This window comes from Amblyomma americanum, chromosome 7 (assembly GCF_052857255.1).
Source record: "Amblyomma americanum isolate KBUSLIRL-KWMA chromosome 7, ASM5285725v1, whole genome shotgun sequence".
NCBI classification, from domain to species: domain Eukaryota; kingdom Metazoa; phylum Arthropoda; class Arachnida; order Ixodida; family Ixodidae; genus Amblyomma; species Amblyomma americanum.
This window is the reverse complement of record NC_135503.1, coordinates 99,652,581-99,676,530: the sequence shown is the minus strand read 5'-3', so window position 1 is coordinate 99,676,530 and position 23,950 is coordinate 99,652,581. Positions and strand designations below refer to the sequence as shown.

The window sequence follows — 23,950 nt, the reverse complement described above, 5'->3', positions numbered from 1 at the left end:
AAACAAACCAGAACATTGAACAAGAGATGCATATTCCTGTGTAAATAAGCGCAACAGAGGCTTTAGATCTCTTTAAAAATTTTAGACCAACTAGGCATGCTACACACAGCATTAGGTGCACGAACATTGTAAGTCAAACAGATTCGCTTGTTTTCGCTAGGTGAGCTCTTTCTTTTTATTAATGATGCTCCTATCACCCGTTCCAGTGCAGGCTTTTTTCATACCAAGATCTTTGGTCGAGTATTCAAGGCATAACATTCAATTCATTTCGAGATAGTTCAATTAGCGTCACGCCTTCATTTCACTGCGATCTTACACCACTTTCTCTCACCGCTACCCCTCTCAAAACGTGATATTTATGCTGGTCTCTGCTAGAACAGTATTCACTTCGAAATGTTTTCATGCGGTGTTCGAAAAAGGGGCCTTCATTTCCACTCCGACAATATAAAATGTCCTCAGAGTACCTTCGCTTTAATTTCCTCGACAACATTTCACTTTCTAGAAACCTAGCAAAGAAAAAACTCAAAACAACTTTTCTCGTAACCTTAGTTGCCCTTACTGCATATTGGTCCTTCACTCCCAAAAATAAAGGAAGAAGAGGAATTAAGTCAAAAGCGCAATATCATAATAAACGTCCGCACAAAACAAATAGGACGCCAGAAGAAAAAGTCAAGAGGCGGTCTATTATCTCCCGCTTTTCGTACAAGCCTCAAGCACTGCTTCAGCTCAGAGCCACTTGCACGGCGCTGCGCCAATTGAGAGCGAGAACTTGACTTCGGACAAAAGGAGCTATTGTCAGAATAATCAGGCTGGCATTGTAAAGAGTGGGGAAATACCCCCAGCACCTCCTACAACCTCCATTTGTTAGTCACATTAGCTGGGCGAATGTTCCACTTGGTTCCCTGATTCTCAAAGCGGTTGTCGGAACGCTAGTTTCAATTTATACGAGCAGGCGCTGCTGAAAGAGAAACGAGGCGATGAAATGCAAACAACCGCTTAGTACTTTCCGGTCTTTGCATCCCCTGCGTAACGGCTTCGGCTTTCTTTCGCATTTTGCCCCATTACTTCTTTGTAACCTCGCACTCTAAATCGAAGCTTTTCTAGAGCACTTCCAAAAAACGCTTCTTCCCTTAATTTTATTTCAAGCTTTTTTTCTGAAACTTCATCAAAGGGGCAATGCGCTTTAGCCCAATGTTTTGATAAGCTTTTTGTTCTGTTCTTATTTACTACTGCTTGTTTAGTACTTTCTTCTTTGTAGAGAATGATGTGTCCGGATGAAAAAAAAAATGTGGCTTTTATTTCTTTTGCGCCATAGGAAGCAAACAACAGGTTTTATTCTCCTTTGCTTTGCCGCGTGTGGGTGAACCCTTTGATGGCCTCCTTTTGTCGGCTGGTTTGAAATCTTAAAAATGTTAACGCTGTAAGGCCTTACATCATGAAAAGGTTGTTTGTTTTTGCTGCACGAAAGGATCACACGTGGATGTATGGTATTAATGCGAAGGTGTTTGGGATCCAAATTTGTTTTATCCTCGGGCCAAGGTTTCCACACAATACCTGATTGTTAGTTCAGTTGTTATTTCACTATTTCCAGTAAGCACAGCTCAATGCGTCCGCCGGCGGTGATGTTGAATTAATCGTTCACTGAATGTTAGGAATGAATTTTGAAGCAATTTCCCAGTCGAGTGATGTGAACGTAACTATAGAGTAAAATTGTAAAATTTTAGCCTTCCATGTACAAGCGAGCTGGTCTTAGTAGATTTTAGTGGTATATATATATATATATATATATATATATATATATATATATATATATATATATATATATATATATATATATATATATATATATATATATATATATATATATATATATGCACATTAAAACCCCGCTGGAACGAAATTCACTGGATGCGCGAAAAATTTTGTTGACGCGGAAATTTTATTCTGGCAAAATCAGCCCAAAAAAATCTAAGATCTGACGGCACTGTTCAAAAATATCATTTATTTCCGAAAAATTCTGTCATCTTGGCTTGCGTCCTTTTAGTGGACATGAGCGTCGTGGTGCGAGTTTCACACTCGGACAACAACAGCATCGCGAAATTGTGGTCATGCGCACCAATGAAAGCACGAAAGGTTCCATCACATGGTTCCATCACATGCAATACAAACGATGTCACCTTTCTTCCTCCAGCTTTAGGCCTCTCGAATTATGCGTGCTTCATCCTCCAAAGAAAGGAACTTGCACTTTCTGCACGGCGCTGCTATGCTGGCGTCGAGTCTAGCACACTAACACAAATGAAACACCGGATAATCGCAATGTGTAGGGCCGGCTCCGCTGCTTTTCTCTGTCGATATGGCGGACGATATCGCACGATATGACGGACGACGGACGATATGGCGGACGATATCGAATGGAGCCACCCATTCGCACTCGACGCACTATGGGGCACACATCGATTCCAGCAAGTGTTTTCGGTGAAATAAACGCTTGAACGTACGGACGGGTAGCGTTATGCTTGTTTTATCGTAGGATAAATGTTAAGCCCATCTCCACTGAACAAAAATTTCGTTGAAGCGGAAACGCACCGGAAAAGATAATTCGCTGTGGCGAGAACTATCATGCATTGTTTTCTATGGCTATCTGAGAGGGAATCTGAAAGAGGTCGTTGAAGCGAAAATGTCGCTGAAGCGCGGTTCGACTATATATATATATATATATATATATATATATATATATATATATATATATATATATATATATATATATATATATATATATATATATATATATATATATATATATATATTATGTGTGTGTGTGTGCGCGTGCGTGTGTGTATGTGTGTGTGTGTCTTAGATAATTACGTATGGTGACAACCTTAAGCCATCGACTATTAATTACAAGGTAGCTTTTTTCGCATTGACAGTGACTAGGACGGTGTTTGAAACGCATCGTACATCTGAACTATGCATAACGTTGACAAAAAACCAGAGCTTCAAAGAATTATTAAAATCAGCTGTAAACTTTGGTCTCCATCAAATTTTTCGGATACGTGACGGGCATTGGTGTAGAAGAAAACTAGCACGGCCTTCAGTATATAAAACGAAGAATGTAAGGCTAAGGAGAAATAGGGAGTAAGTATTACACTTTATTGTCACGGTGAGCTTATGGACGGGTGCCTATATAATGAAGCCCCAATGCAGAGTTAAACGATGGCTGTGTTGGATGGATCCGATTCAATTCATAGCTATGACGTAGTTAATTATTAAGTGAACTGAAGAAATTGAGTATAATAAATGCAGTAAGGATTAAAATAAAAATAAATCTTATAATAGGGTCTCGAAACTCGTCTCACTGGAGCATTGGCCGCCTTTTACATCTGCAAGTAGAAAGCACATCACGTTTAATATACTGTTCAGCTATTATTTCTAAACAGATTTTGTTAATGGAAGACGTCAGCATTTCACTATCGGCCCGCACTTTAATGCTGCAGAGTTCGCTGGAAATGCCGGTCGGCGCCTTCGCGACGCGTCGATTAGGCTGCGACAGAGAATCTGCTTTCGCGGTGACCGCAGCACATACGACCTCCGCATCGATTAACGTTCAGTCAGCCTCTTCAGCCCTGTTATGCCACACCATGCTGCCACAGAACACGGTCGTTAGCCAAGCGGCAGATACCGCAGAAACATTTTTTTTTGCATGCTAATACGCCTTCCAACACAAAGATAAAAATAGACACGGAAATAACTATCGGAACAATTGGCCTCCATTTTTATACGACGCTCTCTGTGTTTACAACATAAGGGTTGTTTAGAAAAAAGGAAGGATATACTGATCTTTCAAATGCATCTTCCAGTAGTCTGCACCCCTTTTCAGGGTTACGGCTAATAATAATAATTGGTTTTTGGGGCGGAAAGGAAATGGCGCAGTATCTGTCTCATTTATCGTTGGACACCTGAACCGCGCCGTAAGGGAAGGGATAAAGGAGAGAGTGAAAGAAGAAAGGAAGAGAGAGGTGCCGTAGTGGAGGGCTCCGGAATAATTTCGACCATCTGGGGATCTTTAACGTGCACTGACATCGCACAGCACACGGGCGCCTTACCGTTTTTCCTCCATAAAAACGCAGCTGCTGCGGTCGGGTTCGAACCCGGGAACTCCGGATCAGTAGTCGAGGGCCCTAACCACTGAGCCACCGCGGCGGGGCGTTACGGCTCTGCAGAATCGGTTTCAAGAGGGTATACATATGGCTCGGTTACGGCTCTGCAGAATCGGTTTCAAGCACATCAGCATTTGGAATAAGCGAGCCATATGTATATCCTCGTCAGACTCAACGTACTTTACAAAGAACTGAATTAAAAATAATGAATCCACCACCTCTGCAGCCAAGTGCCATTGAGAATGAAAGAAATCTCACCTGCTCTGACAAAACCGGAATTTCAAAGAAGTTTTTAACAATAGGGCGCCCTAAGCAGCCTTCTAAGCTCGATGATTTGTCATCAGCATCCAAATTGCTCCTAATTTTTTCTGATTTACCACGAGATTATCTGTGATGATCATTAATATGCCCGATTTTCAGCTTATGTGTTTATACAAATGCGCACTATAAGACATTGTTTGCATTTTTCTTGTGGAAACCCGTGAAGAAATGCCCCACCTGCGACTGAGAAATTGTGTAGCGCACGTGTATTGATTGGAACATCTAAGTATGAGAAATGTACTTAGTATACGCTGACATGCGGAAGTTTTGCTCGGATTTTACAAAGATAAGGTGCTGCAGACTTACGCTAAGAGGAAAAGAAAGAGGCATCTTACCGACATACGTGATGTATAACACCATCTGCAGGGCTAGTTGGCTGCGATCGATACGCATCAGCTGCGCGAACACAAAAAAGGAAGAAGAAGAGCTCTGTCCTATCTTCTTCTTCCTGTTTTGTGTTCGCGCTCCTGACACATATACGTGATGTGTAGCGATATTGCAGTTGTGATGCCTTACTACGCACAGAAAAGAGCCGCACAAGCACATTACCAGTATGAGCTTCCTAGGAGGCGTTCCTATGATATTGATTTTTTTCGCTTTGGTCTCACGGGATAGAAGCCAAGCAGACTGAGGCCGCTCGAGGTGCGGGACTTTTGTCAACTAACAATAGAAACCTATATTTCTATTATATGTATCGAAACCAAAATTGTGGGTCCGTGGCGTGGTCGTATGATCGGACGTTCACCGTAAAAACTACACCTGCGCAGGTGCTTTTGATGAAAGTTGTCCTTAGATAATATGCCTTGTGTTTGCTTGTTCTGTACAGTACTGTGTTCCTTCTACTGCTTCTTATTTTTCGGTAATTCCATACTTCTGCTTCATGTCTCATATTTGCTTGAGAACCGTTTTTCTCTGGAGGGCTCTAGAGCCTTATAAGCTTCAGGGAACAATCCTTTTCTCCATCTTTTTGCTCGTAAAAGGCTCACTAAATAAAGAACATGCAATTTCACTGCAAAAATAAATCGAGAATACCACAACTGACACTTCAAAGTTATCTAAGCATTTTATCCAGGCAACAAACTCGGTTATTATAGCACTCCAAAAGCCCACTCACCGATGCGAATGACGTCCGGAAGGCCTCCCACAAAGCCTCGTTCCGTTGCTTGTAGGGCTACGACGACTGCGGCAAACAGCATAAGACGGATACCGGGCAGCATTGTTCCTGCTGCAGCTGAGCTGGCCAGTTTGTCCGGGACGGGGTTACGTTAGCGAAGAGGGACCAGCGGGGCTGTGCGCTGTTTGCTGGAATCACAGCTGGCAGCAATAATCCAAACACACGGGCCTAGCGCGGAAATACGCGACCCGCTTTCGCGAGCGTCTGCGACTAATATAGACAGTTTTGAGCCTGCACGGTTACAGCGGTAATATCTGATCTATTATATAGGCATGTCAAACGCGACTTCGAAACATCAGTTTTCTGAGCGACGCCTAATGAGCCGCGTGCGCAAATATAAAAACATTTAAGTGACTACTCTCAAACTCACCCCTCAGTTTTATATCCACGAAGGGAACAATAACATCACGGCAACCATTCTCTTCTTTTTTTTTTTAGAAAGACATGTGTGTATGGCTGCTATTTAGAGAACTATTGGTTTAGCTGTACTAAAACATTGCTAAGTGACGAGCTAGCTGGCAGTTACAAAATACCGCTGACCTTACCTTGATCGAACCGAAGCTAGGAGATGTCGCACACTTTATATTAACTGGGATTGTTTTTCATAAGCGAAACAACTTCCTACATGGATCGTAGCAGTGAAGACGCCCACCTGAACAGCGCATATATTGTTTTATGTGACAGTGCCACGCCACATCCTTGTGCGAAGTAGTGTGCATTGAAACATGGGCGCCTGTCTACCGGCGTCCCGACCACGCACTTCCACATCACAGCCTTAGCCCTTCATGCAGATGTCAGGCACTGGCCTTGCTGGAAAAAGTACACCAGAGGCAGATAAGCGCTATACTACTAACACCACATCACAACATGCACGAACACAAGCGTCAGAAGGTCGTCTTCAACCAGGCTTCTCCGTATCTAGCCGGATGGCTCCAATGGAACGTGTAGCAAATCGCTGCACATAGCGGAAGCAGAACCGTCGGGTCAAATCCTCATGTTCACTAAAAAATCAGTGCTGAAATGTAATGTTAAATTGGCAAAAAAAAATGAGCACAAGACTTTCGATGATATCTGTTTAGCGACGCTTATTAACACCTGCCGGTTTTTTTTCCCGGCTGTGCAAACGCACTCCCGTGAGGCCACTTCTTGAGAGCGCGCACGACCTCGTGGACATCTCGCGCGGCGCGTCCCGCGTCGACTGAGTCCCGGGCTGATTGCGGGAGTCGCAGCGCGGGCGAGCGCACCCTGCTTGCGAGCAGCGCGGGATGAGGGAAAACGTGGGGAAAGAGATGCAGACCAGATCCCGAAAACGCTGCTCCGTGGGCGTGGTTTGATGAGAAGGCGCGGAGTAGAGGGAAGGGAAAATATCTGGTGTGAGAGGAAGGGCAGCGCACCACAGTGCATCGGCCCGTATGCGAGTAGCAGTCCGAGGGATCTTGGCCGATTCGCGTGGCGCCATCTGTGAGCGCCTCCGCGCCTTTGGAGACCATATCCTAGAATTTTGACGGCTTTTGAAGTGACCTCGACGGGCTCTTTTACACTTGCCTTAACAGAAGCTGCCTTATGCAGAGAGGGCGTTTAAATTTCAGTTGTGGTAATTTTAGAGATGTTCATTGCATGAAGTATTGTTTTAATTGGAGGTGAAATTCCAGACCATTAAAGTTATCTTTTCTCAGCAATGCCACTAGCATGAACCGCAGAAGCATTGTGGTAATTTAAATAGCACTAAGGTTAAAAACCGCTGATAAATTTGAATGGACGTCATTTACCCTGGCTAAGTCGCTGAGCACATGAAGGCAAACGAGTCGTCCTCTCTAAAACTTGCTTAGCCGCTGTATGCTATATGTTAGTGGGCTTTCTTGATAGCGGGACAGTCATCAATTGGTTTTAAGCCTATCTAAATGGTCGACGTCAGTATGTACGGTTTGCAAACAGCCATTCAGATTTGACGGAAGTGTTACCTGGGGCGCTGAAGGGCCCGGCGTCAACGCTAGTTCTTTTCATTCTTGTTATTAATGATCATGAACAGAGAATTGACGCAGCAGTATTCATTTTCGCGGATAACTGTGTTATCTGCAAAGAAATTAATAGCCCTGCCTACGAAAGGGCATTAGGTAACTCGCTGCAGTGCATGTCAAAATGGTGTGACAAACGGGAGATCGCTCTGAACCTGGAAAAAATTATCTGCATGACTGCCGCTTGAAAGAAAAATTCAGAAGCTTCCCTTATCAAATGGAAAAAAAGGGCACGAAAGTAGAACAGTTTGAGTGCATTGGTGTGATCATCGCCTCGGTCTTAAGTAAACAAACACCTAACACATTACCACAAAACGACATTAAGTTCTATCATGTCCAACATTCTTGGACACTTTTTTAATATTGAGAACTGTAAGGAATCTGCAAAAAAATATTAAATGTAATCGTCGATCCTTACTATATGCAGCAAAATTTTTCTTTTATGATATTTCCATCGCTCGTATCGAGCTGTTAAGACTGCCTTAGAAAATCAGTGAGCAATACTTTGGACGGTAGCAAAAGCGTTCAGAACAAAAGAATTCAAACCTGCAGACGGGAGATATGCGGGTATAGTGATTGTTGTGGTGAAATCTTAGAACATGTCAAAAATTTCGCTCATGAACTCTCTCTAGCTGAAAAATTCTGATGTCCATAATTGTTGTGTATGGCACGGTAAGAAGTTCGTTTCGAATTGCTTCACGAGAAACAAAACTGCTAGCGTAACTTAGCTTGCCTGTTCTGTATTAGAAAAAAGTATAATTAGCTGGATGTGCCACACCAAAAATACATCAATAGATTACAAAGTGTCCAGCAGAAAGCTGTCATGTTTATCTTAAAGAAATATAGGTGCCATAAATCACCCACACTGTTTCTCCAAAAACCTGCCTACCTGCGATGCACGCTGGGTTTACCTTCGACAATCCACGCCCGAACCAGATTGCTTCGACTTATGCTTCTTTTCCTGCTCTTCGATGAAAGCAGAAAAATTGATATAACTAGATACCTGGTCTAGCCGAAAATCGACCATCACATGGACGAAACACAAAACATCTAACCAAACACAGATTCCTAGGTGACACATTTCACTTTTTTTTTCCCGCATGTGATTCGAGAGTTAAGTTGTTTGCCTTCTGAAATAGCAAACCGGATGTCACCTGAAGCATTTTTTCCCACTTGCCGAGACACTTTGGTAATACCTTACGACTAAGCGTGCTTCTTCTCTGCTGTTTAATTTTTCTGTGCTGTTTCAATCCCATGTGAACACGATCTTGTTATGGCCTCTAAGTGAGGCCTGCTAATAGTATGTATTAAAGAAATAAATGTGTTCTTCACTCTGCTACTTACTTCCCTGCTTTTTTTCGTACTTAGAGGCGAAAACATCACCCAGGACAGTGCGGATTTTGCGTAACCTGGTGCGTTTTCACACTTGTCAGCGCTGCGCTGAGCAGTACTTTTACAAGATATACTACAGAGAAAAAAAGTGAAGCCGCCCATGTGAGTGTCCCCTTCTTTGAAACTCATGTACTAGAAGTACGTTAGAATTGCCAGAAAATCCCAGTCTCCAGGGTATTTCTTAAAAAATTTGAGGCTCTAACGCAATGCTACTATTCACATAACCTAAATAAATTAGTGCATATGACAAATCGACGCTAATGACGAGTTGCCGTCCACAACACAAGAACTGAGAGCAGTGCCCTGTCATTCTTTTATACTGCTTGCATATTCATGGAGCGCTTGTATTCATGCTGGTATACGGTTCGTCAAAAAATGGCACGGGAAAATTTCAGCGCGAATCTACAAATGCCCACACAGCACTTCCTTGCTTTTGTATATTGCGAGAAGGTTTAGTTTGACCAACGTGTTTTTATATGCAATTTTTTGGTATTTAAAGCGTCTTTGCTCGTTTGCGAACGGGAAATAATATAACGAAATTGTCGGCTAACGCGTGGACACTTCAAGAGAGTGATAAAGGAGCTGTTTTCCTGCACAGAAGTATATAAAAATAAGAAATTTATGTTTTATCAATAGCACAAATAATTCTGTTTGTTTCGCTTACACTATTACTGCCGATCACTTTGTTATTTTTGCCCTTAAAATCATGTTTAAAGAAACTTACTGGATCGTTGCCAGTAAGACCGACTTTCTCCTGCACCTAGGTGTCGTGATTCGCATTCTTACCACTCAGTCAGGGTACTGAAATAACTTTTAAAAAAGAAAACCAAACAAGTTGGCGGGAGGCCTTCCCTTTATCACATTGACATATTAAACGGTTCGGAATGAACGATCAATCGTTGCGACGGCGACTCGAAAGCTGCTGCAGTCACAACTCGATGACCCATTCATTTATCATTCTGCTACGACATTTCAGAGCTCGTGTCCACTTTCCAATATCTTTTTCTTTTTCTGGGCTCGAGACCATTTCTGAGAAAGCGCGAAAGTATTGATGTCGACGGAAGTTCTGTAACTATGCGGTGAAAGTTTTTTGATCATCGCAACGTAGACCTGCATTACCGTGCAATCATGTGCCTACTATTTCGAGTCCAATAGAATGTGAGAATATAAAACGATTTTACATCTAAGTCAATGGAAAGAACCCGCGTTGTACCGTGTAGTTTAAATCTATAGTGTAGGTCTCAGTGCTGAAACGACGATGCGAGTCCAGGCAGGCATTGGTCCTTGAGTCGATCATCACTATTGTGCTTTAAGCGGAGAGCCTGCGCTCAGCAAAAGCATCACACAGAGCGCTTTCATCAACAAGGAACGCTCCCCACTCTCTGGCTCTTAAAGCTCATTCATCAAGTTTAGATTTAGCTTAAACAAAATACGCAAATACCCATTGACCAGAATTACACCAAAAGTTGCAGCGTTGGCACTAAGCGAAAACCTCATTTAAAGTAGATCAAGAAAGCGATGGCTTGCCTGGTCACAAAAGAGACTAATGGTCTCCCAAAATAAGTCCTTGTTTATATTTTGCGCTTGCATTTCCGCGACCAGCTTCCCCAGCATGCATTAAAAAGTGTCTGTTTCGCACCAAGACAAAAAGAGGAAAATATTTCTTTGGGGTATTTTCTTCCTGGAAGCACATTTTTCTCTAACCCACGCGTGCTAGAAAACTAACAGGCAACTTTTATGGTTCAAACTTAGGTAGAGACGGTTTTCAGGGCTAAAGAATAAATTTTCTTTAACGTTCTAAGCTACCTGGTATTAATTCCAAACTAGTGCTCGGTTGGCTCAACGCATTAAAGAGCACTTTCGCTAGATTAGACTATAATCTGTTGCTAAACCAGCCCAGAAGCGGAGCACTCGGTGCTAATTACTTAACGATGGCCACATTTGGGAATCTGAACTACATGACGCAGAGCTAAGAGAAAAAAATAGCCTTGTGGGATACCGCAAAAAGTTTGTTATGGCGATATCGATCTTTGCACTGGCTTTGGTGAAAGGTGTAACAAATTATCAGCGTGGGCTAAGTATACAACGGTCACGGAAAATGACAGGTACGCACATATTCTGTGCTAGATGGATGTATCGAAACTGGGGCACAGTGTGCACGATTCATTTCGTGTACTTCAAATTTCTTGCTTTGCAGAAACTAACAGTATTTAGGTGGCGTTGTATGGCAGCGCGGAGTTACACGGCATTGTAAAACCGCGGTATTTGGTTATCTTTGTAATGAAGTTTCCTTTTATAGCCCGTGAAACCCGACGCCCTGAGTGGTCCTTATGAGATTGGGCCTTATGAGGTATCGGATTCCTCACCTTTGGATGGGTAGCCGAACACCCAAGACTTGCGCTTTTCTTTCACTGAGTTCTCTGAGCGCTGGTATGTTATATATATATATATATATATATATATATATATAACATACCAGCGCTCAGAGAACTCAGTGAAAGAAAACCGCAAGTCTTGGGTGTTCGGCTACCCATATATATATATATATATATATATATATATATATATATATATATATATATAATATATATATATATATATATATATATATATATATATATATATATATATATATATATATATATATATATATATAATTGCATAACTTAAAATTACCAGTTTTTGTTTATCGAATTTTTCATCTTGAGATAGAATTTGAAGCCTTCCCCAACAACTATTTTTTACAATGTTAATGAAACTACGTATTATGAGTGTCTTAACCATCTCCTTCCGAAAGTTCGAAGTAATCGTGAAAAATTCTCCGCAATATTTGCTGGTATAACAATATGGAACGCTCTACCACAAGAAGTAAATCATCACTCAAGATTTATTTTTTGCATCGTATTAAAAGCTTTTTAAAATTGCAAATTATGGACTAACTCTGTGCACCCTGATGTATTTTTTTCTGTTTCTTGATCCCCTTTGTTTGTTTAATGCTCCTTGCTTTCGTTTGTACGTACAAGATCTTATGTTTGTCTTTTATCGTTGTTTGTAACTTGTAACCACTGTCTTAGTATTTGTTGAAACTATCTATTTTGTGTTAGGAGGTACTCCTGAGGTTTTTCAACGATGGGACATCCTAGAATACTAACTTCAAACAATAATTTTGCTTGTATTATTGTTGTTCAATAAACTTGACTTGACTTGACCGGAATAATATGTTTCCTGCTTTTTACTTTGCTCTTCAATACCGTCAGTTCGCATGTGATGTTGGGTATGGGATGCAGCACCAGAACACGCTGAAACGCACAAAGAACGTTTTTCTCACTGGCAAAGAAGACAGTAACAAAGTCGATGGAAACCCACCCAGAAGCTGGCGGGGACGTGAACTGCTTAACTTTTCTTTTTATTATCTTACGTCCACTTCAGTGCCAACAGAGCTCTTCAGTGAAGCACCCGTAAGCGGCCTGCTCATTCTCCACAGTGGTCTTCCTTCGTCACTTTTGGCGTTCCTTCTTTTTCGCTCCATCTTGACCTGACAAAAGCAAGTCCGAGACCGTCCTGGTTCAGACAACCGAAAGTAATTTATGGCTGAAACAGTGAAGGCGGAAGGCACTCCAAAGAGGACTAGCACGAAGAAAGGTGTGGCAAAACCGACAAACACAGACGACATTGCAAACAGGCGCGAAACAATGTTATAGCTGCTGCTCTGGAATCTCTTCTATTGATGTTCAGATGTCCAGGCACTCTGACACGTTCGCGCCCGAAACTAATGACGCTTCAGCTCGCCTATTACAGGAAAGCGCATAAATATTTGTCTCTTTATCGATAGCCCAACTATGGTTATATCTATCCATTTTTTTTATATTGACACCTTGGTTGTTGTCTACCGAGGCGAAATCATCTTGACTCTAGGGGTTCGTCTGCGTCCTAAAGTCTTTACTGGGGCTTTAAGAAGCTGTATACTCCTTGGGCACATTTAAGCGTAGATGTCGGGCGTGATTCGGAATTCATTTGATACATGGGTTTTTTCATTAACAAAGGAATGACTACTGATTCTCATCAACTCAAGCGCAGCCATACGGTTACAAAGTAAAGCTATGCGGCTTTCACAGAAATGCCATAGTTGAAGAAAATTTCTTCGTGATCCGGGGTTCCAAACCGGACAACCGCCTCACCAGAGCTGTCGCTGTACGAACCGAGCAACTCAACAATGCTAGGACGTGGTATGAAGAGAGGTAATTGAACAATAACTCGTAGTGCTAATATTGTTGGCCCAAAGTTTATTCATCTTTGATCAACACTAAAATGTGGCAACGTTGTAGATCCGCTTTTCTTTCTTGACGTGAATTATCAGTCGACAACTTGCCTATTAACTTTTACGCCATAAATAAAAAATGCAGCCCTAGAGATGACTGCAAAAGAGGGCACAAACTTAACGTCTGCCGTAATGAACTCTTGACATCGCGCGTCTGAACGAGCCTTCGCCGCTTTTTTTTTTGCATTTCTACGCCTTTGAACTGCAGCCTCCGCTGCAGTAATGGAATCTTGAACCCGCGAGCTCAGCGATTCCGGCATGCGCCTACTGAGCTCACTGGCTAAATGTTTCATTTCCGACTCAGCTTAGTATGCGTACGCCAAAGCAACTCAGCCAATTTGACGGATTTTACGTGTATGATTACGTTTTACGGTGACCTGGAGCGCGTACCGTTCTGCCAATGGATTTCCCGTCAGCATGAGGTGGCATTTTGGCGAACTAATGCTCTGCGCCTGTGAAATCTTTGGTTTGTTGATATGACACCTGTCATCCGAACACATGTAAACAGCGCGCGAAAACACACGCACAAAACTAAGCCAAAGCAAACCATAGTTCGCATAGTCTTAGTACTGATATTTTACTTTTGCGCACTCTTTACTGGAAATATAGAGAGCAGTTTTCTTTTTCTCCTTGACTAACTGTGTGCTCATTGCGCGCGAGGCAGCCTCAGCTATACCGGTAAGGACGCTGTTACTTGTGGTATATCGATATTACGTGGTAAATTATTTATAGCTAAAACCATTCCTTTAACATGACTTAGATATATACTGCTTTCCTTGCAGATTGATAAAGTATAGGGCAAAATAAGATGACAATCTTCCACTAATAAAGTGCTTGAAGTACGTGGTATTGAGATGGGTACCGCTCATTTGATGATCCGCCCCCCCCCCCCCCCCCCCCCCCCACACCCTCCCGAAGTGGATCAGAGAATGTGTTACGTCCGCGGTTGACTTCAAAGAATACGTTTGCGGACAACAAAACTATTAATTCGCGCTCGACTTAGTGGCACAAGGTTTGCGAATGATCGGCGGAACGGCTCCAAAATTATCTCTTCTTTAGACATGGGTGGCGGCGTAGACAGGAAAAGGGGGAGAGGGAAGATGATTTATGGTTTATGGGGGTTTAACGCCCCTAGGCGACTCAGGCTATAAGGAAAGCTGTAGTGAAGGGCTCCGGAAATTTCGACCACCTGGGGTTCTTTAACGTGCAGTGAGATCACACAGTACACGGGCCTCAAAAATTTTGTCTCCATAGGAATCGGACAGCCACAACAGGAATCTAATGCGCGTCTTTCGCGTCAGTAGCCGAGTGCCGCAACCACTGACCCACAGAGAGGGAAGATGCTCCACCCAGGTGGAAAGGAGGAAAGCGTGCTCCCGTCGGGACGTTCGGTTCGGGAGACGACGTGAGCGATGTGCCCATTGTCCCCTCGCTCACAAGCACACACTGCCGTACGCAACAGCACACAACCCTAGGCAAAAATAACAAAAGTGAAATGCCCTCTCGTATGCGTGGTCTATCGGGTAGTCTTGCAACTGATCAGGAAGAGACTACTGGCACAGACGAAATGCCGGTAAATCTCTGCGAGCTGATGCTTGTGCTCTCGGATTTCGCCAGAATGATATCATAACGAGCACTTTCTCCCTGAATTGACTTGCAGAGAGAGAGAGAGAGATTTTCTGTATAATTACTCGTCGCGCACAGAAAAGAAACGGACAGAAAGAAGCACGACACAAGTGCTGACATCAAATAATTTTTATTTCAGCGCTCTGTATGTCCAATTATACACCTACATTTATACACGTCAGTGCGTAGGCCGACAAAAGCAGGAACCCACAAACATCGGTGACGTATCGCACCTCGTTGATAGCGACGCCGAGCAAAGTATCACAAAAAATCTCATCACTCTCAAAGGAACAAATATCTGCCCTCCTAGACGACACAGCTGACCATGACACTTGAACCAGACCCGATACTTGCAGTATGCTCGTGTAATCCTACGGAGATCTGCCCACTTCGTGGCTCATTATCAGTGATATTATCACTATAAGGAGAAGGTTTCACTGTGGAATCTTTGCAAGAAAATTAACAGTGCTGTTAGTGAGCAAAGCTTTTGGGTTTACAGGTGCGTATGCTTTATGTATTTGAAAATGGTGCGCAGAACCATCTAAGGAATACGGCGGTCACAGCTGTTCTTTGTGATAGGACTAATTGAGTGAAGAAACACTGGAACCATACCGCTTTTCTGGTAACCGCCTTGAACCACCCGCGCTTTTTGAAAATGGGATAAGTTCAGAAAAGCTTCAGCTGCAGTGGAGTTCTCACCAGGATGTGTTCGAGCTTTGTGTACACTGCCAACCCAAATTACGTTACCCATTGCTTAGATTGCTTCTCTAGGAATGTTTGTTTATCCTGGCTGCGGAAAGGTTCAGTACCAAAACGACTCGGCGCAACTGGATAATATCAAAGGCGCGTCTAAACACTGAAACACCCAGTTGCATTCTCGAGCCTACAGACACGGCCAGGCAAGCGGGCAAGATGACCCTCTTTTCGTGAGGTGCAGCCGTGGACTGTCTCCGTTGCTTTCTGTGCAGCGGAGTCGGACGCAAGATTTGAAACTTTTCGTGCAACAGACCAAAGTGCGGCTAACCACTGCCTATGTATTACGAAAAGAATCGATATGCTTTATCATTGTTGAACACACAAGCCCGTAGGCATTCACAAAAAAAAAACAAAGTACCAAAGGTTACACATGCGCTTAGGACGCAATTAGCTTTTGAGGCCCATAGTGTTTTTATTGCTCCGTTCGCGATCTTGCTTCTTTTTTTAGTGCAAAGGCCCCTCACGGGCACCATACAGGTCATGGAATGTTTTCCTTTTGCAGAAAAAAGTAACAACATCTTATTGTTGTTTTCACTTTGGTAGTAAAGGTGCAACCTAATGCCTAGATGACGGTAGGTAGGTAGGTAGGTAGGTAGGTAGGTAGGTAGGTAGGCAGGCAGGCAGGCAGGCAGGCAGGCAGGCAGGCAGGCCGGCAGGCCGGCAGGCCGGCAGGCCGGCAGGCCGGCAGGCCGGCAGGCAGGCAGGTAGGTAGGTAGGTAGGTAGATGGATAGATGGATAGATGGATAGATGGATAGATGGATGGATAGATGGATAGATGGATAGATGGATAGATAGATAGATAGATAGATAGATAGATAGATAGATAGATAGATAGATAGATAGATAGATAGATAGATAGATAGATAGATAGATAGATAGATAGATAGATAGATAGATAGATAGATAGATAGATAGATAGATAGATAGATAGATAGATAGATAGATAGATAGATAGATAGATAGATAGATAGATAGATAGATAGATAGATAGATAGATAGATAGATAGATAGATAGATAGATAGATAGATAGATAGATAGATAGATAGATAGATAGATAGATAGATAGATAGATAGATAGATAGATAGATAGATAGATAGATAGATAGATAGATAGATAGATAGATAGATAGATAGATAGATAGATAGATAGATAGATAGATAGATAGATAGATAGATAGATAGATAGATAGATAGATAGATAGATAGATAGATAGATAGATAGATAGATAGATAGATAGATAGATAGATAGATAGATAGATAGATAGATAGATAGATAGATAGATAGATAGATAGATAGATAGATAGATAGATAGATAGATAGATAGATAGATAGATAGATAGATAGATAGATAGATAGATAGATAGATAGATAGATAGATAGATAGATAGATAGATAGATAGATAGATAGATAGATAGATAGATAGATAGATAGATAGATAGATAGATAGATAGATAGATAGATAGATAGATAGATAGATAGATAGATAGATAGATAGATAGATAGATAGATAGATAGATAGATAGATAGATAGATAGATAGATAGATAGATAGATAGATAGATAGATAGATAGATAGATAGATAGATAGATAGATAGATAGATAGATAGATAGATAGATAGATAGATAGATAGATAGATAGATAGATAGATAGATAGATAGATAGATAGATAGATAGATAGATAGATAGATAGATAGATAGATAGATAGATAGATAGATAGATAGATAGATAGATAGATAGATAGATAGATAGATAGATAGATAGATAGATAGATAGATAGATAGATAGATAGATAGATAGATAGATAGATAGATAGATAGATAGATAGATAGATAGATAGATAGATAGATAGATAGATAAAGAGGAGGAGGGAAAGGCAGGGATGTTAACCAGAAAGGGGTTCCGGTTGCCTAACCTGCACTAGGGAAGAGGGATTAGGGGACTAAAAGGAGGAAGAGAGAAGGAGAAAAAGGCATAACACACACACACGCACAACGCTGTCACAATTTGTCACTCAATCCAGTCGCTCTCAAGTAGGCAAAGAGTGCCTTGTATGCCTTGAGGGCAGTCGACTGCTGTGGCAACGGACCGAGGATCTTTTGCTCTGTTAATGGGCGAGGATCGATGCGGTCCAGGGCAAAACACAGTGTATGTCTTGCACTCGCAAATGCAGGGCACTCACAAAGATGAGCGATAGCCTCCTCACAACCACAGCTTTCACAGGCAGGGCTGTCGGCCATCCCCATTCGGAAAACATAGTGGTTAGTAAAAGCAACACCGATCAATAAACGGCATAACAATGTTGCTTTGCAACGTGCTAAGTTACGTGGAAGACGAAGGCGCAGTCCAGGGTCCGGTGCCTTAGTGCGGAGGTTGCAAATCTCTCCCGTGTTCCACGCTGAAAGTATGAGCTCCAGTGCCAAAGGCCGAAGCCCACACGCAGCGTCAGGTCTTGATATTGAGATTCTCACAGGAAGTCCGTCGTTGTGAGCAGAACGCGCAGCCGCATCGGCCTGGTGATTACCGTTAATACCACAGTGTCCTGGCAGACATTGAAACATGATGTCATGACATTTGGATACGGTGCCATAGTACAGTAGACGGATCTCAGCAACAAGTTGTTCCTGCGACCCGCGGCGTATCGCAGCTTGCAGGGCTTGAAGGGCTGCTTCAGAGTCGGTGAAAACCGTCCAGCCATGTGGAGGTTCTTGACTGATGAATTGAACCGCAGCCCGTAAGGCTGCGAGTTCCGCACCAGTTGAAGATGTTGGATAGGTCGTCTTCACTTTCATGAAGACGGATCTGGCCGGTATCACCACAGACCCCGCAGAACTGGTCGAGCGAACTCATCCATCTGTGTAAACATGTAGGCAGTGACTGTGGTAAGAATGCAGGTGATTCAATGTCAGTTGTTTGAGAGCGGGCAGTGATACAACAGCTTTGTTCGTAATGCCATGAATATAGAGGTGAACCCAAGGTTCATGAAGACTCCATAAGGGTGAGCACGGTCTTGATGAAGGGGTGAACTCCGATGGGAGATATGCGAGATGGGCTTCAATGACTTTGGCGAATGCAGTACGCGGCCTAATTATTGGGAGTGTTGCGACGTGATGACCGGGAACCCGTGTGAGATACCGATTACGTGTTCTCATTGTGTCAACAGCAACGTATGTAGTAACAGGATGTTCCCGGGCAACAAGAACAGTTGCTGCTGTTGATGCACATTTAGGCAGTCCAAGGCAGATACGGAGAGCTTGCGCTTGCAAACTTTGAAGAGTCTTGGTATTTGTCTTCCTAATGGAACCGAATATCGTAAGACTGTACCGCATGTAGCCCAGAATTAGGGAACGGTACAGTTGTTGCATCGAGCGCACTGATGCGCCCCAGGACTTTCCCCCGAGGAAGGAGAGGACGTGGACAATCGCAATTAGTCTCTTTCTCACGTCGTAGATATGTGGACTCCACGAGAGGTTCCTGTCGATGACAACACCAAGGAATCTGTGGCTTCTCTCATAGGTAATGGCTTCGCCATTGATGCGAATGGTGTAACGTGACATTTTTGTGCGTGCGAACGCCACAAGTGAACACTTTTTGGTCAAAATGTTCAGGCCCTGCAAGCGAAGATAAGATTTCAATATCGACGCCGCCTTATGAAGTCTTGCGCGAACTTGAGGACGGGTCACCCGTGATGCCAAAATACAGATATCATTTGCATAAGTAGAGATATGAGCAGATTGTGGTAATACGTCGACCAGGACGATGAGATCAAAGTTGAGAACTGGGCTCAGCACTCCACCCTGAGGCACTCCACGCTAATTTCGGTGTAAGGACGTTGGTCCGTCCGCAGTCAGGACAAAAAACGACCTCTCTGATAAATAGCTGCGTTTCCAGCTGAACGTGCGGCCTCCGATCTCAGCAGCTTCCATTGCGTCCAAAATGGTCTGATGCTTTCCGTTGTCGTACGCGCCCTTGATATCCAAAAACAATGCCACGGTCGATCTTTTCAAACTTTTGCTGTGTTGCGCCGACGTTACAAGGTCAACCACGTTGTCGATAGAAGAGCGGCCCCGTCGGAACCCAGACAATAAGTTTGGATAAATCTGATATCGCTCCAAGTATCATTCCACGCGTGTGAGCAGCATTCTTTCCATGACTTTGCCGACGCAGCTGGCGAGTGCAATTGGACGGTATGATGAAAGGTCGAGCGGTGATTTCCCTGGTTTAAGAAGTGGAACCAGACGACTGGTCTTCCAATCATGAGAAACTATGCCAGCCGTCCATGACTTGTTATAAGTGTCCAAAAGAGCCCGTCGAGCTCCTTGGCGAAGGTTCGCAAGTGCGGAGTACGTCACACCATCAGGCCCTGGTCATGATGACCTTCTACAACAAGCCAGCGCAGCATCAAGTTCTTCCATGGAGAATAGTACATCCATCCGAGAATCCCGTGAGGGTGAAACATTGTTGCAGTGCAGCGTTGCGCCTGGATGCGGAGGGCCTGTTATTCTTGCGCAGAAATCTTCAGCTACCTCAACCATACTACGTCATTGGTGGAGCGCGACGAATTTGAACGGGTAGTGCTGATGAGGGGACGTGCGAAGACCCCGAAGTACACTCCAAACGCGTGACAAAGGCTTCCATGTATCAAGTGTTTGGCAAAATGTCCTCCAGCGTTGTGTTTGCAGTGCCTGAATTCTGCGCTGAATCTTCTTCTGGATGCGCCTAGCAACTCTTAGGTCTAGGCGCGACTTTGAGCGTCGGTATCTGCGCTCTGCGCTGCGATGTTGGGATCGCAGTCGCTGCAATTCTAGGTCAAAATTGGTCTAGTTACCGACAGGGTAAAGGGGCAGGTGGCGTGTTCCATGGCTTTCTTAATTTTTTGTTCAAGACAGGTAGAGAAGCCCTCTGTGCAAGCAGCCTCAATAAGTAATTTAAAAACTGTCCAGTCAATGCGCTGCCTACACGTGGCTGGGGAAAATGTGAAATGGCCGGTAATAATCGGATAGGTTGGGATATGGTCGCTGCCATGGGTTTCTACATCCGAAAACCACCGGACGCTCTTGTTAAGGCACTGTGAAACGAAAGTCAAGTCCAAGCAGCTGCTATAAGTCACCCCTCGAGTATAGGTCGGGCTTCCTTCATTAAGGCACTCGAGGTCATGGTCAGAGGCGAAGGACACAAGCTGTTTTCCCCTAACGTCCATCCTAACGCCTCCCCACATGGTGTGATAAGCATTGAAGTCACCCATAATGACCCACAGAGCAGGTGTAGCTGCCATCAAACCACTCAACCTTCTGGCGTCGAAACGACTTGATGGCGCTAAGTGCACTGCCAGTAGCGTAAACAACAGGTCTCGGCTCTTCACTGTAAGGCAAATAATAATAATAATAATAATAATAATAATAATATGAATAATAATAATAATAATAATAATAATTGTTTTTTTGGGGAAAGGAAATGGCGCAGTATCTGTCTCATATATCATTGGACACCTGAACCGCGCCATAAGAGAAGGGGAAAGGAGGGAGTGAAAGAAGAAAGGAAGAAAAAGATGCCGTAAGACAAACGTACTGATTGTCTTCATTCGGAAGAACCGAATGTTGCACATATGTAAGTTCACTTCGAATGAAGACGATCCCTTTGCTGGATCTGTTGCGCGTGGGTGATGCAAATGCCTCGTAACCGGCTATTCGCAAAATTGCCGGGATCTTTGGTTCAAAAATCACAACAATGGGGAAGTTATTCTCGTAGAAGTAGTGCCGTAAATCGGAAATCCGGGACTGGAGTCCACGAGCATTCCATTGGAAAATGAATGCTTGCTTGACCTTCGGTTGAAAAGATAGGTCTGAAGGAGCCATGATGCCTTCTACTGTACAGCCGTAAGAACTGGATGTAGCGCGTCCAGCACTTGAAGTGCGCTATTTGCTGCTGGCGTGCGTAGGCTGGAAAGCAGAGCCCGCATGGCATTCATTAGTGACGTTAGCCTTGCAATCACTTGCATTTCTGGGCCATGGCCTTGATCGTGCCTGTTGGCTGGATCAGTCGTAGGCGCTGCACACTGCCCTGAGTGCGCCAACATCCCTGACGCAGTAGGCGTAGAAGGCTTTGGCAGTGGTGGCCAAGTAGCATCTGAGGCAGCAGGTCCAGCCTCACCAAGCGCCGGGCTCCCTTGATTTGGTGCGGTTTTTGCTGGAGGCGGACAAGCTGCAGTTGCGTTTTGGGCATTCTTCTCAAATGTGACTGCTTTCTTTGACGACCTTCGGCGGCGCGAACGACACCGTCGCACCTTTGCGGCGGCTTCTGTGTGCGTAGAATGGTCTCGCACCATTTGCTTCAGTACCGGTCGCTCGGTCTTTAGACGGGGGCAGTCTTTCGAGGAAGAGTCATGAGGGCCGTGGCAGTTGGCGCACTTCAAGGTAGTCGCGCAGCAAACGTCACCGCTGTGTGACTCGGAGCATCGCGGGCACACGATGGAGTTGATGCAGACGCCGCTCACGTGGCCGATCCCCATGCACTTCCTGCATTGAAGTTGCTTAGGCACCAAAGGTCGAACTGGATGACGACAGTATCCAGCCTTCACTTACGATGGTATGCAGTCACCCTTGAAGGTCAGCTTGATGCATGTAGGTCTTCCTAACCGCTGAACTTGAATGGTGGAAATGCCGTTGGTTGCCGGCTTGATCAACATGGGCAAATCTGCGTCATAGATGGCGATGTCGACGTTGTAGATTACGCCAGCAGTAGTGCCTGGAGAATAATGGGGCGTGCACTGATGTTGCCGAGTTTGGTGATCGCGGTTAAACTCTCTAGTGCAGTTCGCTCCACCACATCAATGGCAATGACGTTTTTGAACGGGTTTATTCTGACATCTTTAATGCCTCCCGGTACGAGGCTCTCCAGATAAATAGAGATGGCTTGCCTGTTCAGTTGTCCGTTGGGTTCAACAGCACAAACAAGTATGTATGCGCAGTGGAACTTCGCGCCGCGATGATCGTTGGCGTGCTTGATGAGGACAGCGTTGGCGTGCTCGATGAGGACGATTCGGCTTGTCTACGCAGTCTGCGCTTGGCCTTCTTGCCAACAACCATTATGAAACCGTCGTCGGCCGAGGACGAGGAGTCTTCACTTGGCACCGAGTACACAACAGTGCCCTGGCTGCTCGAGTCACTCTGGCGGTGCAGGCGCTTCCTCTGGGCGGCTGCTGCCGACCCACCGGGTTCCAATACAGGCCCAGCAGCCTCCTGTTTCATCGCCGTGGCGAAAAGGGAGCGGCGCTTCCCTGATTATTGCACCAATTACCAAAAAACTCTATAGACGTGAAGGCAGCGTCCTGATACAGAACAACTTCGTCGTTTTCCCAATTTCTGTTGCAACAACAGAATATTCTCTAGTTCCTAAAGAAAAGTACGGCAGAACTGCAGACTGCCGAAAAGTGTACTACTGGAAAAGCTGCAATACTGCAAAAAATATATTGTAAAGTAGAGTAAAAACTGTTCTTATGACAAAACATGCATTTTTGACAGGGAGCTGTTGTTTTTTTTTTTACCTGAGTGAAGATTTATGAGGATGAGGAGTTGTGCTCGGAATGGAGCCCTAATTAGACGTTACTCATCTATGACTGGCATTTAGAGCCCTTTATCAGCTTCTACACTAAGCTTGAGTTTTTATCTTTTCTTTATTTCTTGGGGGGCAGGGTAGGGAAAATATTCTGGAAAGCAGGTCGATTCGACGCTTGTTGCGTTCCCGAAACTACTTAGATGTCGACATTGGAGAACTGTGGGCAGTTCACTCTCCTGCTTGCTGAAGCATATTTTTTATATTTAAGTGTAAAAACCCTCTCTTCATATTCATTTTGAACTATGCTCGAAGTGACATGTACGCACTTAGTTCTTTCGTGGTGTTCAATGCTTTTCGATTGTTTTTGGCAATTTAATCCACGTGAACAAAATAAAAAGCAAGATTAAGTGCAGTGATACTACTTGATGGCAATTAACCGTTTATAATAGACGTATGGGGATCAGTGTGCTCACGCAGAGGCTTAATCCTTGAGCGAATTTATCTTTTTGTACCAAAAAAGGATTACCAATAATCCCAAAGGAATACATAACAGAAACTGGACACCAAAGGGGAAATGCTTCATTTGAGCCATTGGAATAAGACGTTATTTCGTTCCTTGAAAGGCAGCCTCAA

General features: G+C 43.8%; 1 protein-coding gene across 1 annotated transcript in view; it reads right to left on the bottom strand.

The window, feature by feature from the left end:
• Positions 1–6,852, bottom strand: part of LOC144097361 (glutamate receptor ionotropic, kainate 2-like) — a 66,419-nt gene extending 59,567 nt beyond the window's left edge. The window contains exon 1 of the mRNA XM_077630100.1: positions 5,593–6,852. Within this exon, the coding sequence (XP_077486226.1) occupies positions 5,593–5,695 (103 nt within the window). The 5' untranslated portion in view covers positions 5,696–6,852. The remainder of the gene's footprint in view (positions 1–5,592) is intronic.
• Between the last annotated feature and the right edge of the window lie 17,098 nt (positions 6,853–23,950).